General features: G+C 43.4%; 1 protein-coding gene across 1 annotated transcript; it reads left to right on the top strand.

The window, feature by feature from the left end:
• Nucleotides 1–3,647: 3,647 nt before the first annotated feature.
• On the top strand, nucleotides 3,648–4,619 carry LOC120028494 (olfactory receptor 2AT4-like). The gene has a single exon (XM_038973695.1). It carries the CDS (start codon nucleotides 3,648–3,650, stop codon nucleotides 4,617–4,619), a length of 972 nt encoding a protein of 323 aa, XP_038829623.1.
• The last annotated feature ends 13,954 nt before the right edge of the window (nucleotides 4,620–18,573 follow it).

Here is an 18,573-nt window from a genome sequence, read left to right on the forward strand (position 1 = left end):
TATATATGAAATTATTATCATATACAGGTCAGAGGTCACAGGACTAATATATGCAAATAACAGGGTTGGGGTGTGTAGCGTATAGCTGGATGTAGGTTACTGTTGGTGACTTGGGGAATACGGGCCTAAGTGGGTAAAAGGGCTGAGATAGGCAAGTAACAGGGATGAAGTGTATTGGCAAAGGAACTGGGGTCTATGAGTAACAAATAGGGTATTTAGGTCTAGGATATGGGTGAATTGGTACTTAACTGTATCATCAGGGTATTGGCATATGGGTTTTAGGGTTAGGACATGGGGGTGACAGGCCTTGGGTGCGTGGGTAATTGGGTTTATGAGTGTGGTTAAGTGGGCTGAGGTATACAGATATTGAGGCTGAGGAATGGGGGTTTAATTTTATTATAGGCAGAGCACTGTATGTTTCCATCGGTCACAATTGCAACTTTTTAACAGAAAAAAAGCTATATCCAATCAAATTTATTGGTCACATACACGTGGTTAGCAGATGTTAATGCGAGTGTAGGGAATTGCGTGTTCTTCTAGTCTGACAGTGCAGTAATATCTAACAAGTAATCTAACAATTCCCCAACAACTACCTAATACACACAAATCTAAAGGGATGGAATAAGAATATGTACATATAAATATATGGATGAGCGATGGCCGAGCGGTATAGGCAAGATGCAATAGATGGTATAAGGTACAGTATAATGTAAGATATGTAAACATTATTAAAGTGGCATTGTTTAAAGTGACTATTGAGTCTCTATGTAGGCAGCAGCCTCTCTGAGTTAGTAATTGCTGTTTAACAGTCTGATGACCGTGAGATAGAAGCTGTTTTTCAGTCTCTCGGTCCCAGCTTTGATGCACCGGTACTGACCTCGCCTTCTGGATGGTAGCGGGGTGAACAGGCAGTGGCTCAGGTGGTTGTTGTCCTTGATGATCTTTTTGGCCTTCCTGTAACATCGGGTGCTGTAGGTGTCCTGGAGGGCAGGTAGTTTGCCCCTGGTGATGCGTTGTACAGACCGCACCACCCTCTGGAGAGCCTTGCGGTTGTGGGCGGTGCAGTTGCCGTACCAGGCGGTGATACAGCCCAACAGGATGCTCTCAGTTGTGCATCTGTAAAAGTTTGTCAGGGTTTTAGGTGACAAGCTACATTTCTTCAGCCTCCTGAGGTTGAAGAGGTGCCTTCTTCACCACACTGTCTGTGTGGGTGGACCATTTCAGTTTGTCTGTGATGTGTACGCCGAGGAACTTAAAACTATAAACTATATGGATTACATGTTAGGGTTACTAATGGCATATGATTTCCATTGTGGCATGTCTGGGAACAAATGGGTTAAGAAAGCTAACAAAAAAAAGAATATGTTTTTATTTATTAAGATAGGTAACCATATATGTGTACATAACAACCTAGCTTTTTTAATTGATAAGTATGATGAAATAAAAATGTGTCTTTGAATAGTCTGTGTTTGAGTAGATATTTTGCATCATTACATCATGATTTAAATAAATAAAGAAACGTCCTCTCACTGTCAACTGCGTTTCTTTTCAGCAAACTTAACATGTGTAAATATTTATATGAACATAAGATTCAACAACTGAGACATAAACTGAACAAGTTCCACAGACATGTGACTAACAGAAATTGAATAATGTGTCCCTGAATAAAGAGGGGGTCAAAATCAAAAGTAACAGTCAGAATCTGGTGTGGCCACCAGCTGCATTAAGTACTGCAGTGCATCTCCTCCTCATGGACTGAACCAGATTTGCCAGTTCTTGCTGTCAGATGTTACCCCAATCTTCCACCAAGGCACCTGCAAGGTCCCAGACATTTCTGGAAGGGAATGGCCCTAGCCCTCACCCTCCGGTCCAACAGGTCCCAGATGTGCTCAATTTGATTGAGATCCGGGCTCTTCGCTGGCCATGGCAGAACACTGACATTCCTGTCTTGCAGGAAATCACGCACAGAACGAGCATTATGGCTGGTGGTATTGTCATGCTGGAGGGTCATGTCAGTATGAGCCTGCAGGAAGGATAACACAAGAGGGAGGAGGATGTCTTCCCAGTAACGCACAGCGTTGAGATTGCCTGCAATGACAGTCCGATGATGCTGTGACACACCGCCCCAGACCATGACGGACCCTCCACCTCCAAATCAATCCCGCTCCAGAGTACAGGCCTCAGTGTAACGCTCATTCCTTCAAAGATAAACGCAAATCCGACCATCCCCCCTGGTAAGACAAAACCACGACTCGTCAGTGAAGAACACTTTTTGCCAGTCCTGTCTGGTCCAGCGATGGTGGGTTTGTGCCCATTGGCGACGTTGTTGCCGGTGATGTCTGGTGAGGACCTGCCTTACAACAGGCCAACAAGCCCTCAGTCCAGCCTCTCTCAGCCTATTGCGGACAGTCTGAGCACTGATGGAGGGATTGTGCGTTCCTGGTGTAACTCAGGTAGTTGTTGTTTCCATCCCGCAGGTGTGATGTTCGGATGTACTGATCCTGTGCAGGTGTTGTTACACGTGGTCTGCCAATGCGAGGACGATCAGCTGTCCGTCCTGTCTCCCTGTAGTGCTGTCTTAGGTGTGTCACAGTACGGATATTGCAATGTATTGCCATGGCCACATCTGCAGTCCTCATGCCTCCTTGCAGCTTGCCTAAGGCACGTTCACGCAGATGAGCAGGGACCCTGGGATCTTTCTTTTGGTGTTTTTCAGAGTCAGTAGAAAGGCATCTTTAGGTGTCCTAAGTTTTTATAACTGTGACCTCAATTGCCTACCGTCTGTAAGCTGTTAGTGTCTTAATGACCGTTCCACAGGTGTATGTTCATTAATTGTTTATGGTTCATTGAACAAGCGTGGGAAACAGTGTTTAAACCCTTTACAATGAAGATCTGTCTAGTTATTTGGAGTTTTACAAATTATCTTTGAAAGACAGGGTCCTGAAAAAGTTGAATTTTTTGCTGAGTTTACATGACAAAGAACAAGAGAAAAACACTCAGAAACACCTTGAGGATAATTACCTTAGGGGGTAAGGTCAGGTGCAGAATTATGTCATGTGGTGTCAACAGTTATTATAAATTAGACACTGCAAGTGTCCGTGTCAGACATCAGACTACTATGCAGATCTGGAGTTACATGGCATGTCTTGATAGCTCACTTTATGCATCTTCTTAATGTGTTTTCTGAATATTTGAACGAGATGGAATATGTTCTCTAATCTTTAGATGAAAGGCTTATTGAAAGGCTTATTGTGAGGTGCAGCTTTTGTATTGACATGCCACAAATTGGGCGATGCAGTCGACAGTATTGAAAAAAGAATTATGCAAAATTCATTACTTTTGTAATTTTCTTTACGTCCTAAAATCTTGATAGTCATATGTAGTAGGAAATGTAATGTGATCAATAATTTGATATCACTTGTAATATCATTAATATCATTAAGATGCTAATTAAGGATCGGATCCTTTTTTTAAATTTCCCCCTAAAATTACATACCCAAATCTAACTGCCTGTGGCTCAGGACCTGAAGCAAGGATACGCATATTCTTGATACCATTTGAAAGGAAACACTTTGAAGTTTGTGAAAATGGGGATTTAATAATTAATGAATCCTTTATTTCCGCAGGTTGTCTAAGAGGCCATCATCATGTCAGCTGGGAATCACAGCTTTGTGACAGAGTTTGTCATCGTTGGGTTCCCTGGGCTTCAGCCAGAGTTCTACGGTCTTGCCTCAACTGTATTATTCTTGGTGTATTTTTGCACTACAGTAGGAAATGTGGTTATTCTTGTATTGTTCGCAACAGACCGGGATCTCCACAAACCCATGTATTTTGTTATTTTACATCTGGTTGTTTCTGATATTCTCTTTAGCACCACCACTTTACCAAAGATTATTGCCAGGTATTGGTTTCAAGCAGGAGCCATTTCATTCACAGGTTGTTTTGTCCAGATGTACTTAGTGCACTATTTGGGAACTGTAAATTCATACATTCTATTTATAATGGCTTTAGACCGATATGTTTCAATCTGTTTCCCGCTCAGATATCCAATGATTATCAAAAACTCCACTATTCATATTCTCAGTACTACTGCTTGGATTGTTGCGAAAGCCGGCCCATTGATGATGGTAATTAGGGCCTATCCTCTTCCTTACTGTGACTCAAACAAAATCATGCAGTGCTACTGTGATCATATCGCTATAACAACGCTTGCATGCACTGATAGGGCCCCTTATAGTTTTCCTGCTTTTGTTGTAGCAATGGTGGTATTACTGGGACCTCTTGCTTTTATTATATTCTCATATTGCTCTATTATTGTGGCAGTTGTTCAGATTGCGAGCACACAAGGCCGCCTCAAAACCCTTTCTACCTGCAGTGGTCAGCTGATCATCATTGCCCTGTATTATCTCCCCAGGTGTTTTATTTATCTGTCCAGTAATATCGGCATTAGATTCAGCACTGATTTACGTATTGTTATTATCATGTTGTATAGCCTGCTCCCTCCCATGATCAATCCACTGATTTACTGTTTCAAAACCAAATATATAAAACAGAGCTTGATGAAAAGATTCAAGAGATCAACTGATCCCCAGAAGGAGAGGGTCTCTGCTGTATCTTGATGATTTATGTAACACATCTCCTCAAATTGGTTTGCAATTGTTTGAATTCATCCAATTCATTATGGCGTACATATGCTTAATGATTGAGTATTCTTTATAAAAACAAAATCTATTAAAACAAAAATGTATTTATCTATTTTTACCACATGTATTTTTATTTAGCATTGTTGACTCAACACTGAATTGCTTAGTAAAAGTTTGAATTTGAAAGTTGGTGAACACATCAGTTAACATCACTAAACAATGTCAATATCATTTATAAAGCTAGAATCTGCTGTTGCTAGATTATTTGGGACATATAAATGAATAATACATTTTAAAATACGTCTACATGAATGTGGATGCGACCATGATCACGGGTAGTCCTGAGTGAATCGTGAATCCTGAATAATGAATAATGACAAGTGAAAACGTTACAGATGCACAAATATCATACCCCACCAAAAATGATAACCTCCCCTGTTATTGGGCACAAACCAAGCAGAAACACAACCCAAACAAACAGCAAATGCATCCAACAAGTTTGTAGATTCACACGCTCGATATAATCATTGCATGCTAGGAATATGGGACCAAATACTCAAACTTTTGACGACTTGAATACACAAATTTGTGAATTGTCCCAATACTTTTGGTCCCCTGAAATGGGGGAAATATGTACAACAAGTGCTTTCATTTCTAAACGGTTCCCCCCATATGGATGAAAATGCCCTCAAATTAAAGCTGACAGTCTGCACTTTAACCTCATAGTCATTGTATCGTTTCAAATACAAAGTGCTGGAGTTAAGAGCCAAAACAACAACAAAATTGTCACTCTCCGAATATATTTGGGGCTCACTGTAACGTAGATTAAAAAACATGAGCTGGAGCACACCCAGAAAAATGTGTTTGTGTGGAAGTGCTGACTAACGGCAAATAAACTATCAAAATAAAGAAAGTCGCACACTCCATGTATAAACTCCCAGCAATTTAATGGGTATTTACAAACGTTTCGGCATCACTGTGCCTTCCTCAGGGTGTATGAATAGTTTTGGCGCTCACTGTAACGTATACATTCCTCATGAGCTTAGTTCAGCTGTTTGACTCATTTAGAACCCAAAATAAGATTGTTTTACTCCAACGTTTGTAAACAACGTAAATGTAAGCCAACACTGTAAGCCTTAAAACATGGTTACAACTGTCACGTTCTGACCTTAGTTCCTTTTTTATGTCTTTATTTTAGTTTGGTCAGGGCGTGAGTTGGGGTGGGTATTCTATGTTGTTTTTCTATGTTTTGTTCTGTTGTTAGATTTCTATGTGTTGGGCCTAGTATGGTTCCCAATCAGAGGCAGGTGTCAGTCGTTGTCTCTGATTGGGAGCCATATTTAGGTAGCCTGTTTTTCATTGTGTGTGGTGGGTGATTGTTTCCTGTTGTAGTGTTTGTTTCACATGTCAGGACTGTTTCGGTTTTCGGTATTATTCACTTTGTTATTTTGTATTTTTCAGTGTTCAGTTTTAATAAATTAAAATGGACACTTACCACGCTGCGTATTGGTTCGATCCTTGGTACTCCTCAGACGAAGAGGACGAGAACCGTTACAACAACTAAAATGTTGATATCATTAAACACATTAAAAAAGTCACGACTAGGCTGAATTAAACAGGATATGCGGTAACAATTTTATAAATACCGACAGACAATTTGTTCGTTTGACATGGTGGGATCTTTTTGTGTTGGTAAAATGAACTAGGTAACACATTGCAGTGGACACGCCTTTTTGTACAAATAGTGATATAATAATATCGAAGTAAACTTGGAGTCACGCGATGATATGTTGTGTGGTCCTCCCGCTATGACTCGGGAAACCATGCCGTTTATTAGACTACAGATTAAATAAATTGTGATGAACTTCACAGGGTGGTGAAAGTGCACCTGATGATCTTGACGTTCCATTCCAATAATTATCAAGGGTCTTATTCTTGTGACATGATGATGGATGGGTGGCTGCCATTGGACACATAAAAACAATACCGCTCATATCCATGATAATCGAATGTAGGTAGCCTATACACACTGTATCTGCAGGCTTTTGGCTACAGCACACATGCGACGACTAGAGTGGGCACATTTGCTATAGTATATAACGCAACAGTTTTTGTGACAAAACCATCAGAAGAGTTGAAAATGCGAAGGAAACCAATTTAACCTGTATTTTTCATTGGGCGCATGGGAATTTAACCACAAACCTTATTTTTATATGTAGTACTTCATCACGCACAGACTTGTATCCACAATAAGTGAGTTTGATGGGAACACATCTCTGGTGGAAATCTATCTCATATTGGATTGAAACCTAGTGATGGTCATTCCTTGCATCAATGGCTATGTCTATGAATTTGAAACTGGTTACATTTCTACAGGCCTATCCCTCAGCTTTTTACCAAAACAGAGGCGGGTGGTCACTTTGATATTGTTTCTACAAAGGATTCTAGCTATAAGGGGATTTCTAATAAGGATACCAGAATAGCACAATATCAACATTACTCTTTATTGTTGATGCAGTGCCATAATGTGACATAATTGTATCTGAAGCAAAGGTTGTATGTACACTATGATTGAATCCCGGCCTTGCAAGTAAAACATGCAAGCATCATTAGGCCAATTCCAATTCTCCCTCTACCTCCTTGCCAAAGTGTGCACTTGTTCACTCCCTCATGGACCGTCAAAGAAAGGACAAGTTTGTGTGATATGGTAGAGGATCTCCTTTCATAGAGACATAAGGGACTGTAACATATTCTGTTTTATGGAAGCATGGCTCTCTCCAGATATATTGTCCCCATCCATATAGCCAACGGGGTTCTCCGTTCTTTGCGATAACAGGAAGAAAGAACTCTCTGGGAAAAACAGATGTGGATGGGTATGTCTCATGATTAACAACTCACGGTGTGGTTGTGGTAACGTACAGGAACTCAAATCATTTTGTTCTCTAGAATACCTTAGCAAATGTCAACTGCATCCAGAGAGAATTTTCTTGATTATTGTCACTGCCGTGTATATTCCCCCCCAAGACGACACCACAACAGCGCTAAAGGAACTACACTGGACTTTGTGCAAACATATCTCTTGTGCTAAAGCCTGGGAGAGCAATTGCTCCTCTCCCTTTGGGGACGGCTACAAGAACCTAATTTCGCCTCCATCCTGCACCTCTCCGCCTATAGGCAGAAACTTAATCAGGAATCTCCTGTGGTAAGGAGTGTTCAACATTGGTGTGACCAATCGGAATCTATTCTTCAAGACTGTTTTGATCACGCGGACAGGGAAATGTTCCGGGTTGCCTCTGGGAAGAGTATCGACGTGAACACTAACTCGGTGATGTAACGGCAGTCTATTTCTTCCTCCTCCTCAGACGAGGAGAGGCGAGAAGGATCGGAGGACCAATGTGCAGAGTGGTAAGTTTCCATGATTTTAATATACACGAAAACAAGACACGATACAAAATAACAAATGAACTAACCGTAACAGTCCCGTGTGGCACAAACACTGACACAGGAAACAAACACCCACAAACCAAACGTGAAACCCCGGCTGCCTAAGTATGATTCTCAATCAGGGACAACGATTGACAGCTGCCCCTGATTGAGAATCATACTAGGCCGAACACAAAACCCCAACATAGAAAAACACACATAGACAACCCACTCCAACTCACGCCCTGACCATACTAAATAAATACAAAATAAGGGAAATAAGGTCAGGAACGTGACAGGTGACTGGGCTCATTAGGAAGTGCAAAGAAGATGTTTATTGATTAGATTAGATCTTATCCAAACCAAAAACAGTGGATAGATGGCAGAATTCACACAAAACAGAAAGGGCAAACCACCGCATTTAACGACACCAAGGTCACGGCAAGGTCATGAACTTGTACAAACAGACCAGCTTTGACCTCCGTAAGGCAATAGAAGAGACAAAACAACAGTACAGGGACAAGTGGACTCGCAATTCAATGGCTCAATCAAGAGACGGATGTGGAAAGGACTCCAGACAATCACGGTTTATAAAGGGACAAACTAAACACCTTCGCCGCTCATGGAAAACAGCCAGCCACTGACGTGAGCCCCCGTCACTCATGAGGACTGTGTCCTCCCAATTTCTGTGGCCGATGTGAGTAAGACATTCAAGCGTGTTAACCTTCACATGGTGTCATGGTTCCACCTGTAACCAGAGGGCGGCAGAAAAAGTCCAAGAGACGGTATTGACACTCAGGTGTGTCCAATTTACTCATTATGATTTTCCTGTTAACTTCTTTGGGGTAGGGGGCAGTATTTTCACGTCCGGATGAAAAGCATGCCCAGAGTCATTGGCCTGCTACAAAGCCATAAAAGCTAGAATATGCATATTATTGGTAGATTTTGATAGAAAACACTCTGAAGTTTCTAAAACTGTTTGAATGATGTCTGTGAGTATAACAGAACTCATATGGCAGGCAAAAACCTGAGAAAAAATCCAACCAGGAAGTGGGAAATCTGAGGTTGGTCGATTTTCAACTCAGCTACTATTGGAGATACAGTGGGATATTGGTAATGTTGCACTTCCTAAGGCTTCCACTAGATGTCAACAGTCTTTAGAACCTTGTCTGATACTTCTACTGTGAAGTGGGGGCGAATGAGAGGGGAATGAGTCAGAGGTCTGCCAGCAGCCATGAGCTGACCATGCTCTGACCATGCGCGTTCACATGAGAGTTCGCTCCCGTTCCATTTGCTTTCCTGAAGACAAAGGAATTCTCCGGTTGGAACATTATTGAAGAATTATGTTAAAAACAACCTAAAGCCTAAAGATTGATTCAATACTTCGTTTGTCATGTTTTTACGGACTGTAATATAACTTTTTTAACTTTTCGTCCGTACTTTCCGCTGGACTTGCCCACGCGTCGTGAGTTTGGAAAGTGTACTGAACGCTAGAACAACAAGGAGGAATTTGTACATAAATGATGGACATTATCGAACAAAATAAACATTTCTTGTGGAACTGCGATTCCTGGGAGTGCATTCTGATGAAGATTATCAAAGGTAGGTGAATGTTTATAATGTTATTTATGACTTCTGTTGACTGCAAAATATGGCGGATATATTTGTGTCTTGATTGGACTCTGAGCGCCGACTCAGATTATTGCATGGTTTGCTTTTTCCGTAAAGCTTTTTTGAAATCTGACACAGCGGTTGCATTAAGGAGAAGTGCATCTAAAATTCCATGCATAACAGTTGTATCTTTAAGCAATGTTTATTATGAGTATTCCTGTAAATTGATGTGGCTCTCTGCAAAATCAAAGGATGTTTTGGAACTTCTGAACGTAACGCGCCAATGTAAACTCAGATTTTTGGATATAAATATTAACTTTACCGAACAAAACATACATGTTTTGTATAACATGAAGTCCTATAAGTGTCATCTGATGAAGATTATCAAAGGTTAGTGATTCATTTTATCTATATTTCTACTTTTTGTGAATCCTCTCTTTGGTTGGAAAATGTTATTCTGTGAATAGGCACTCACCTAACATAATCGTTTGGTTTGCTTTCTTCGTAAAGCCTTTTTGAAATCGGACACTGTGGCTGGATTTACAACAAGTGTATCTTTAAAATGGTGTAAAATACATGTATGTTTGAGGAATTTTAATTATGCAGTTTCACTGGCTGTTGAAGAGGTGGGACGCTACCGTCTCACGTACCCTAGAGAGAGGTGTGTTTTCTGCTGTCCTTTGCAGAAGCTTGAATTGTTTACCGTAGCTGATCCTGCAGCTAACGTGTCTCAGTAAAGTATTATGTTTATCCTTAAACACTGATTCCTGACCGGGCATTCATGGAGCTCAAGGGACGTTTCACCTCTGGACCCATCCTCATTCATCCTGATCCTACTCGTCCATTTGTGGTAGAGGTGGATGCCTCGGACACCGGAGCAGGGGCGGTCCTTTCACAGCAGAACGAGGAGGACAAGAAACTGCACCCATGTGAATTTCTCTCCAAGCAGTTCACGCCAGCGGAACGCAACTATGATGTAGGCAACCAGGAACTCTTGGCAGTTAAGTGGTACCTTGAGGGGTGGAGACACTGGTTGGAAGGGGCACCTCATCCTTTCGTGATCTGGACGGACCATAAGAACTTGGTCTCCATTCAAGAATCCAAGAGCTTGAACTCTCGTCACGCTATTTTTTAACAGGGTCATTTTCACACTAGCCTATCGCCCAAAATCCAAGAATCAGAAATCAGACGCCCTGTCCCGCCAACACGAGGAGAGGGACTCTGATCCCATCATCCTCAGCTCCCGCATTGTGACCCCTGTGATATGGAGAATTGAGACCACGGTCCGACAAGCCCAGACCCGAGAACCTGACCCCAGCGGGAGACCCACTAATATACTTTACGTTCTGTGATCAGCCTATTCCCAAGTACTACAATGTGGACACTCCTCTAAATTGTCTGGGCATCCAGAGGTTAATCAGACACTGGAGTTCCTGAGGAGGAAATTCTGGTGGCCCAACATGATTGAGGATGTGATATCCTTTGTTGCGGCCTGTTCCACCTGTGCCCAAAGCAAGCCCTCATGACAGTGACCGGCTGGGTTGCTCCAACCTCTGCCCATCCCCAGCCGGACCTGGTCCCACCTGTCTGTAGACTTTATCACAGGGGTACCTCCATCCCAAGGGCTTACCACTATCCCTTGGTAAGCTCAACGCATCAGCGGGTGCACACTGCCTTCCCTCCAGGACATCTACAGCACACAGTGTAACAGGAAGGCCAAGAAGTTAATCATGGACCTCAGCCACCCAAGCCATGGCCTGTTCACCCCACTACCATCTAGAAGGTGGAGATAGTACAGGTGCATCAAAACTGTGACGAGAGATTGAAAACAACTTCTCTCTCCAGGCCATCTAGAGCAACATTTTTATGGAATGATCTGCCAATCCATGTGAGAGTCTCATCTCTTCAGTAGGTGAATGGCAAGGCACTGGAGTGACGAACCACCTTTGCTGTCTCTATCTGGCCGGCTCCCCACTGTCCACTGGGATTCTCTGCCTCTAACCCTCTGAGTCACTGGCTTGCTAGTGCTCTCCCATTCCGTCCCTAGGAGGGGTGCATCACATCGTACCAGGTATTTGTTCACTAAACTCGCCTTGAGTGGGTTGAGTCACTGAAGTGATCTTCTTGTCTGGTTTGGCACCCGCCGGGCTCGTGCAGTGGGGGAGATCTTCATGGGTTATACTCCGCCTTGACTCAGGGTAGTAAGTTGGTGGCCTCTTTTTATTTATTTTTTTATTTCACCTTTATTTAACCAGGTAGGCTAGTTGAGAACAAGTTCTCATTTGCAACTGCGACCTGGCCAAGATAAAGCATAGCATAGAATAAATAAAACATACAGTCAATAATACAGTAGAAAAATAAGTCTATATACAATGTGAGCAAATGAGGTGAGATAAGGGAGGTAAAGGCAAAAAAAGTTCATGGTGGCAAGGTAAATACAATATAGCAAGTAAAACACTGGAATGGTAGATTTGCAGTGGAAGAATGTGCAAAGTAGAAATATAAATAATGGGGTGCAAAGGAGCAAAATAAATAAATAAATACAGTAGGGGAAGAGGTAGTTGTTTGGGCAAAATTATAGATGGGCTATGTACTGGTGCAGTAATCTGTGAGCTGCTTTGACAGCTGGTGCTTAAAGCTAGTGAGGGAGATAAGTGTGTCCAGCTTCAGAGATTTTTGCAGTTCATTCCAGTCATTGGCAGCAGAGCACTGGAAGGAAAGACGACCAAAGGAGGAATTGGCTTTGGGGGTGACCAGTGAGATATAGCTGCTGGAGCGCGTGCTACGAGTGGGTGCTGCTATGGTGACCAGTGAGCTGAGATAAGGTGGGGCTTTACCTAGCAGAAACGTGTAGATAACCTGTAGCCAGTGGGTTTGGCGACGAGTATGAAGCATGGGCCAACCAACGAGAGCGTACAGGTCGCAATGGTGGATAGTGTATGGGGCTTTGGTGACAAAACGGATGGCACTGTAATAGACTGCATCCAGTTTGTTGAGTAGAGTGATGGAGGCTATTTTATCGATGACATCACCGAAGTCGAGGATCGGTAGGATGGTCAGTTTTACGAGGGTATGTTTGGCAGCATGAGTGAAGGATGCTTTGTTGCAATATAGGAAGCCGATTCTAGATTTAATTTTGGATTGGAGATGCTTAATATGAGTCTGGAAGGAGAGTTTACAGTCTAACCAGACACCTAGGTATTTGTAGTTGTCCACGTATTCTAAGTCAGAGCCGTCCAGAGTAGTGATGCTGGACGGGCGAGCAGGTGCGGGCAGTGATCGGTTGAATAGCATGCATTTAGTTTTACTTGCGTTTAAGAGCAGTTGGAGGCCACGGAAGGAGAGTTGTATGGCATTGAAGCTCGTCTGGAGGTTAGTTAACACAATGTCCAAAGAGGTGCCAGAAGTATACAGAATGGTGTCGTCTGTGTAGAGGTGTATCAGAGAATGACCAGCAGCAAGAGCAACATCATTGATGTATACTGTATACAGAGAAGAGAGTCGGCCCGAGGATTGAACCATGTGGCACCCCCATAGAGACTGCCAGAGGTTCGGACAACAGTCCATCCGACTTGACACACTGAACTGAACTATCAGAGAAGTAGTTGGTAAACCAGGCGAGGCAATCATTTGAGAAACCAAGGCTGTCGAGTCTGCCAATAAGAATGTGGTGATTGACAGAGTCGAAAGCCTTGGCCAGGTCGATGAATATGGCTGCGCAGTAATGTCTCTTATCGATGGCGGTTATGATGTCGTTTAGGACCTTGAGCGTGGCTGAGGTGCACCCATGACCAGCTCTGAAACCAGATTGCATAGCGGAGAAGGTACGGTGGGATTCAAAATGGTCGGTAATCTGTTTCTTGATCTTAATATCCCTCTGCTGGTGTGGGGGTTGTACTTTGGCAAAGTGGGTGGGGTAATATCCTGCCTGGTTGGCTCTGTCCACGGGTACAATGTCCCTCAACCCCCTGGTCCTTGAGCCCTAGGACCATGCATCAGGACTACCTGGCCTGACAACGTATGGTTGTCCCTGTCCCCATTCCACCTGATTGGATCAGCAGCACAGTTTCCTCTCTAGATTTCTTCCTAGGTTCCTGTGTTTCTATGGAGTTTTTGGGTTCTGATGGACACTCACGGGGGTGTCCACTGGAATCTAAAAGACAGCCACCACGAGTGCCCACTAAATTTGCCCACTAAGAGAAGAAGCTGAGGGTAAAGGTGATGGACTGGCCAAGCATGTCTCCAGACCTAAACCCTATTGAGCATCTGTGGGGCATCCTCAAACGGAAGGTGGAGGAGTGCAAGGTCTCTAACATCCACCAGCTCTGTGATGTCGTCATGGAGGAGTGGAAGAGGACTCCAGTGGCAACCTGTGAAGCTCTGGTGAACTCCATGCCCAAGAGGGTTAAGGCAGTGCTGGAAAATGATGGTGGCCACACAAAATATTGACACTTTGGGCCCAATTTGGACATTTTCACTTAGGGGTGTACTCACTTTGTTGCCAGCGGTTTAGACATTAATGGCTGTGTGTTGAGTTATTTTGAGGGGACAGCAAATTTACACTGTTATACAAGCTGTACACTCACTACTTTACATTGTAGCAAAGTGTCATTTCTTCAGTGTTGTCACATGAAAGGATATACTCAAATATTTACAAAAATGTGAGGGGTGTACTCACTTTTGTGATATACTGTATATTCATATTCCCGACTCTGGTCCGGAAGCTAGGTTCCTGCAATTCTATCCATTTTGTCATGGGATTTTGTACTGTGTATTTAAATACTGTATTCTCGACATAACACATTCCAATAATTCTAGTACTGGACATTGCATTTCAGTTACACTGTTTATACACACCGCATATTTTGTTATATGCTGGGTTCTTGACATAGCTCACTCTAATATATGCACTGCTGTACATATAATTCTTAGTATATCTACTGCTGTACATATCATTCTTAGTGTATTTACTGCTGTACATATCATTCTTAGTAAACTCAGCAAAAAAAGAAACGTCCTCTCACTGTCAAGTGCGTTTATTTTCAGCAAACTTAACATGTGTAAATATTTGTATGAACAAAACAAGATTCAGCAACCGAGACATAAACTGAACGAGATCCACAGACATGTGACAAACAAAAATGGAATTATGTGTCCCTGAACAAAGGGGCACAAATCAAAAATCATAAGTAACAGTCAGTATCTGGTGTGGCCACGAGCTGCATTATGCACTGTAGTGCATCTCCGCCTCATGGACTGCACCAGATTTGCCAGTTCTTGCTGTCAGATGTTACCCCACTCTTCCACCAAGGCACCTGCAAGTTCCCGGACGTTTCTGGGGGGAATGGCCCTAGCCCCCACCCTCCGGTCCAACAGGTCCCAGATGTGCCCAATGGGTTTGAGATCCGGGCTATTCGCTGGCCATGGCATAACACTGGCATTCCTGTCTTGCAGGAAATCATGCACAGAACGAGCAGTATGACTGGTGGCATTGTCATGCTGGAGGGTCATGTCAGGATGAGCCTGCAGGAAGGGTACCACATGAGGGAGGAGGATGTATTCCCAGTAACGCACAGCGTTGAGATTGCAATGACAACAAGCTCAGTCCGATGATGCTGTGACACACCGCCCCAGACCATGACGGACCCTCCACCTCCAAATCGATCCCACTCCAGAGTACAGGCCTCGGTGTAACGCTCATTCCTTCAAAGATAAACGCGAATCCGACCATCCCCCCTGGTAAGACAAAACCACGACTCGTCAGTGAAGAACACTTTTTGCCAGTCCTGTTTGGTCCAGCGACGGTGGGTTTGTGCCCATTGGCGACGTTGTTGCCGGTGATGTCTGGTGAGGACCTGCCTTACAACAGGCCAACAAGCCCTCAGTCCAGCCTCTCGCAGCCTATTGCAGACAGTCTGAGCACTGATGGAGGGATTGTGCATTCCTGGTGTAACTCGGGCAGTTGTTGCCATCCTGTACCTGTCCCGCAGGTGTGATGTTCGGATGTACCGATCCTGTGCAGGTGTTTTTACACGTGGTCTGCCACTGCGAGGACAATCAGCTGTCCGTCTTGTCTCCCTGTAGCGCTGTCTTAGGTGTCTCACAGTAGGGACATTGCAATGTATTGCCCTGGCCGCATCTGCAGTCTTCATGCCTCCTTGCAGCATGCCTAAGGCACGTTCACGCAGATTAGCGGGGACCCTGGGCATCTTTCTTTTGGTGTTTTTCAGAGTCAGTAGAAAGGCCTCTTTAGTATCCTAAGTTTCCATAACGGTGACCTTAATTGTCTACCGTCTGTAAGCTGTTAGTGTCTTAATGACCGTTCCACAGGTGCATGTTCATTAATTGTTTATGGTTCATTGAACAAGCGTGGGAAACAGTGTTTAAACCCTTTACAATGAAGATCTATCTAGTTATTTGGATTTTTACTAATTATCTTTGAAAGACAGGGTCCTGAAAAAGGGACGTTTCCTTTTTTGCTGAGTTTATATTGTATCTACTGCTGTACATATCATTCTTAGTATATCTTGTGTAAATTAATTCGGTGTATAAACTATATGTATAAATTGTATTTGGGTTTCGGTTACAGTGCTGTTTGGGTTGTTAATTGGATTACTGTTAGCGCTATTTGGGTTGCTAATTGGATTACTGTTAGAGCTATTTGGGTTGCTAATTGGATTACTGTTAGAGCTATATGGGTTGCTAATTGGATTACTGTTAGAGCTATATGGGTTGCTAATTGGATTACTGTTACAGTGCTTTATAGGTTGTTAATTGGATTACTGTTACAGTACTTTATATGTTGTTAATTGGATTACTGTTACAGTGCTATTTGGGTTGCTAATTGGATTACTGTTACAGTGCTTTATAGGTTGTTAATTGGATTACTGTTACAGTGCTTTATAGGTTGTTAATTGGATTACTGTTACAGTGCTTTATAGGTTGTTAATTGGATTACTGTTACAGTGCTTTATAGGTTGTTAATTGGATTACTGTTACAGTGCTTTATAGGTTGTTAATTGGATTACTGTTACAGTGCTTTATAGGTTGTTAATTGGATTACTGTTACAGTACTTTATAGGTTGTTAATTGGATTACTGTTACAGTACTTTATAGGTTGTTAATTGGATTACTGTTACAGTACTTTATAGGTTGTTAATTGGATTACTGTTACAGTGCTTTATAGGTTGTTAACCAGAAACCGTGGATGGAATGCGGCATTCGCGCAAAACTGAAAGCACAAACCATCGCATTTAACCATGGAAAGAAGACTGGGAATATGGCAGAATATAAGCAGCGTAGTTATTCCCTCCGCAAGGCAATCAAACAAGCAAAATGTCGGTACAGGGACAACGTGGAGTTGCAATTCAACGGCTCAGACATGAGACATATGTGGCAGGGTCTACAGGAAATCACGGACTACAAAAAGAAAACCAGCCACGTCACGGACACCAATTTAACACATTTGTCCGCTTTGAGTGTAATACAGTGTCACTGTCGCCACCCGCTAACAAGGACTGCAGCCCCCCCCTCTCCTTCTCCGTGGCCGACATGAGTAAGACATTTAAACGTGTTAACCCTCGCAAGGCTGCTGGCCCAGCCGGCATGCCTAGCCGCGTCCTCAGAGCATGCGTAGACCAGCTGGCTAGTGTGTTTACGGACGTATTCAATCGCTCCCTATCCCAGTCTGCTGTCCCCACATGCTTCAAGATGGCCACCATTAAATCCAAAGGGGTCATCACCATGTTGGTCTCCCATAGCAGCTAGCTAGCTTTATGAGACAGATTAAGATATTAAGATAGCCAACTATCTACCTTTTATCATTAAGTATGATGAAATAAAAACATGTGTCACGTTCCTGACCTGTTTTCCTTGTTTTTGTATGTGTTTAGTTGGTCAGGGCGTGAGTTGGGGTGGGCATTCTATGTTAAGTGTTTCTATGTTGGGTTAAATGTGTTGCCTGATATGGTTCTCAATTAGAGGCAGGTGTTTGACGTTTCCTCTGATTGAGAACCATATTAAGGTAGGCTGTTCTCACTGTTTGTTTGTGGGTGATTGTTCCTGTGTCTGTGTCTGTTGCACCACACGGGACTGTTTCGTGTTTTCGTTCGTTTGTGTAGTCTGTACCTGTTTGTGCGTTCTTCGTGTATATGTAAGTTCTCAAGTTCAGGTCTGTCTACGTTCGTTTTGTTGTTTTGTATTTTCCGAGTGTTTTTCGTATTCGTCTTATCCTTAATAAATATTAATCATGTCTGCATACAACGCTGCATTTTGGTCCGACCCTTACTCCTTCTCCTCATCCGAGGAGGAGGAATTAGACAGTCGTTACAGAATCACCCACCAACCTAGGACCAAGCTGCGTGGGAGAAAGCAACAGCGATCGCAGGATTCATGGACATGGGAGGAAATATTGGACGGTAAAGGTCCATGGGCACAGCCAGGAGAATATCGCTGCCCCAAAGCTGAGCTGGAGGCAGCGAAAGCAGAGAGGCGGCATTTTGAGGAGCTAGCCCGGAAGCAGGAGAAGGATCTGGGCTACACTACGTGGGAGGAAATCGACAGGTGGGCGATCGACCCAAGGAGAGTGCCGGAGCCCGCCTGGGATTCTCTGGCGCAGTGTGAGGAGGGATACCGGCGAATGGAGACAGCACGACGACGCGGTAGGAAGCCTGTTAGTCAAGCCCAAAAATTTCTTGGGGGGGGGGCTAAAGGGTAGTGTGGCGAAGGCAGGTAGGAGACCTGCGCCAACTTCCCGATCTTACCGTGGAGAGCGAGAGTACGGGCAGACACCGTGTTATGCGGTAGAGCGCACGGTGTCTCCTGTACGTGTGCATAGCCTGGTGCGGGTTATTCCACCTCCCCGCACTGGCAGGGCTAGATTGAGTATTGAGCCGGA

The sequence above is a fragment of the Salvelinus namaycush genome, chromosome 34, assembly GCF_016432855.1.
Source record: "Salvelinus namaycush isolate Seneca chromosome 34, SaNama_1.0, whole genome shotgun sequence".
Lineage (NCBI taxonomy): Eukaryota > Metazoa > Chordata > Actinopteri > Salmoniformes > Salmonidae > Salvelinus > Salvelinus namaycush.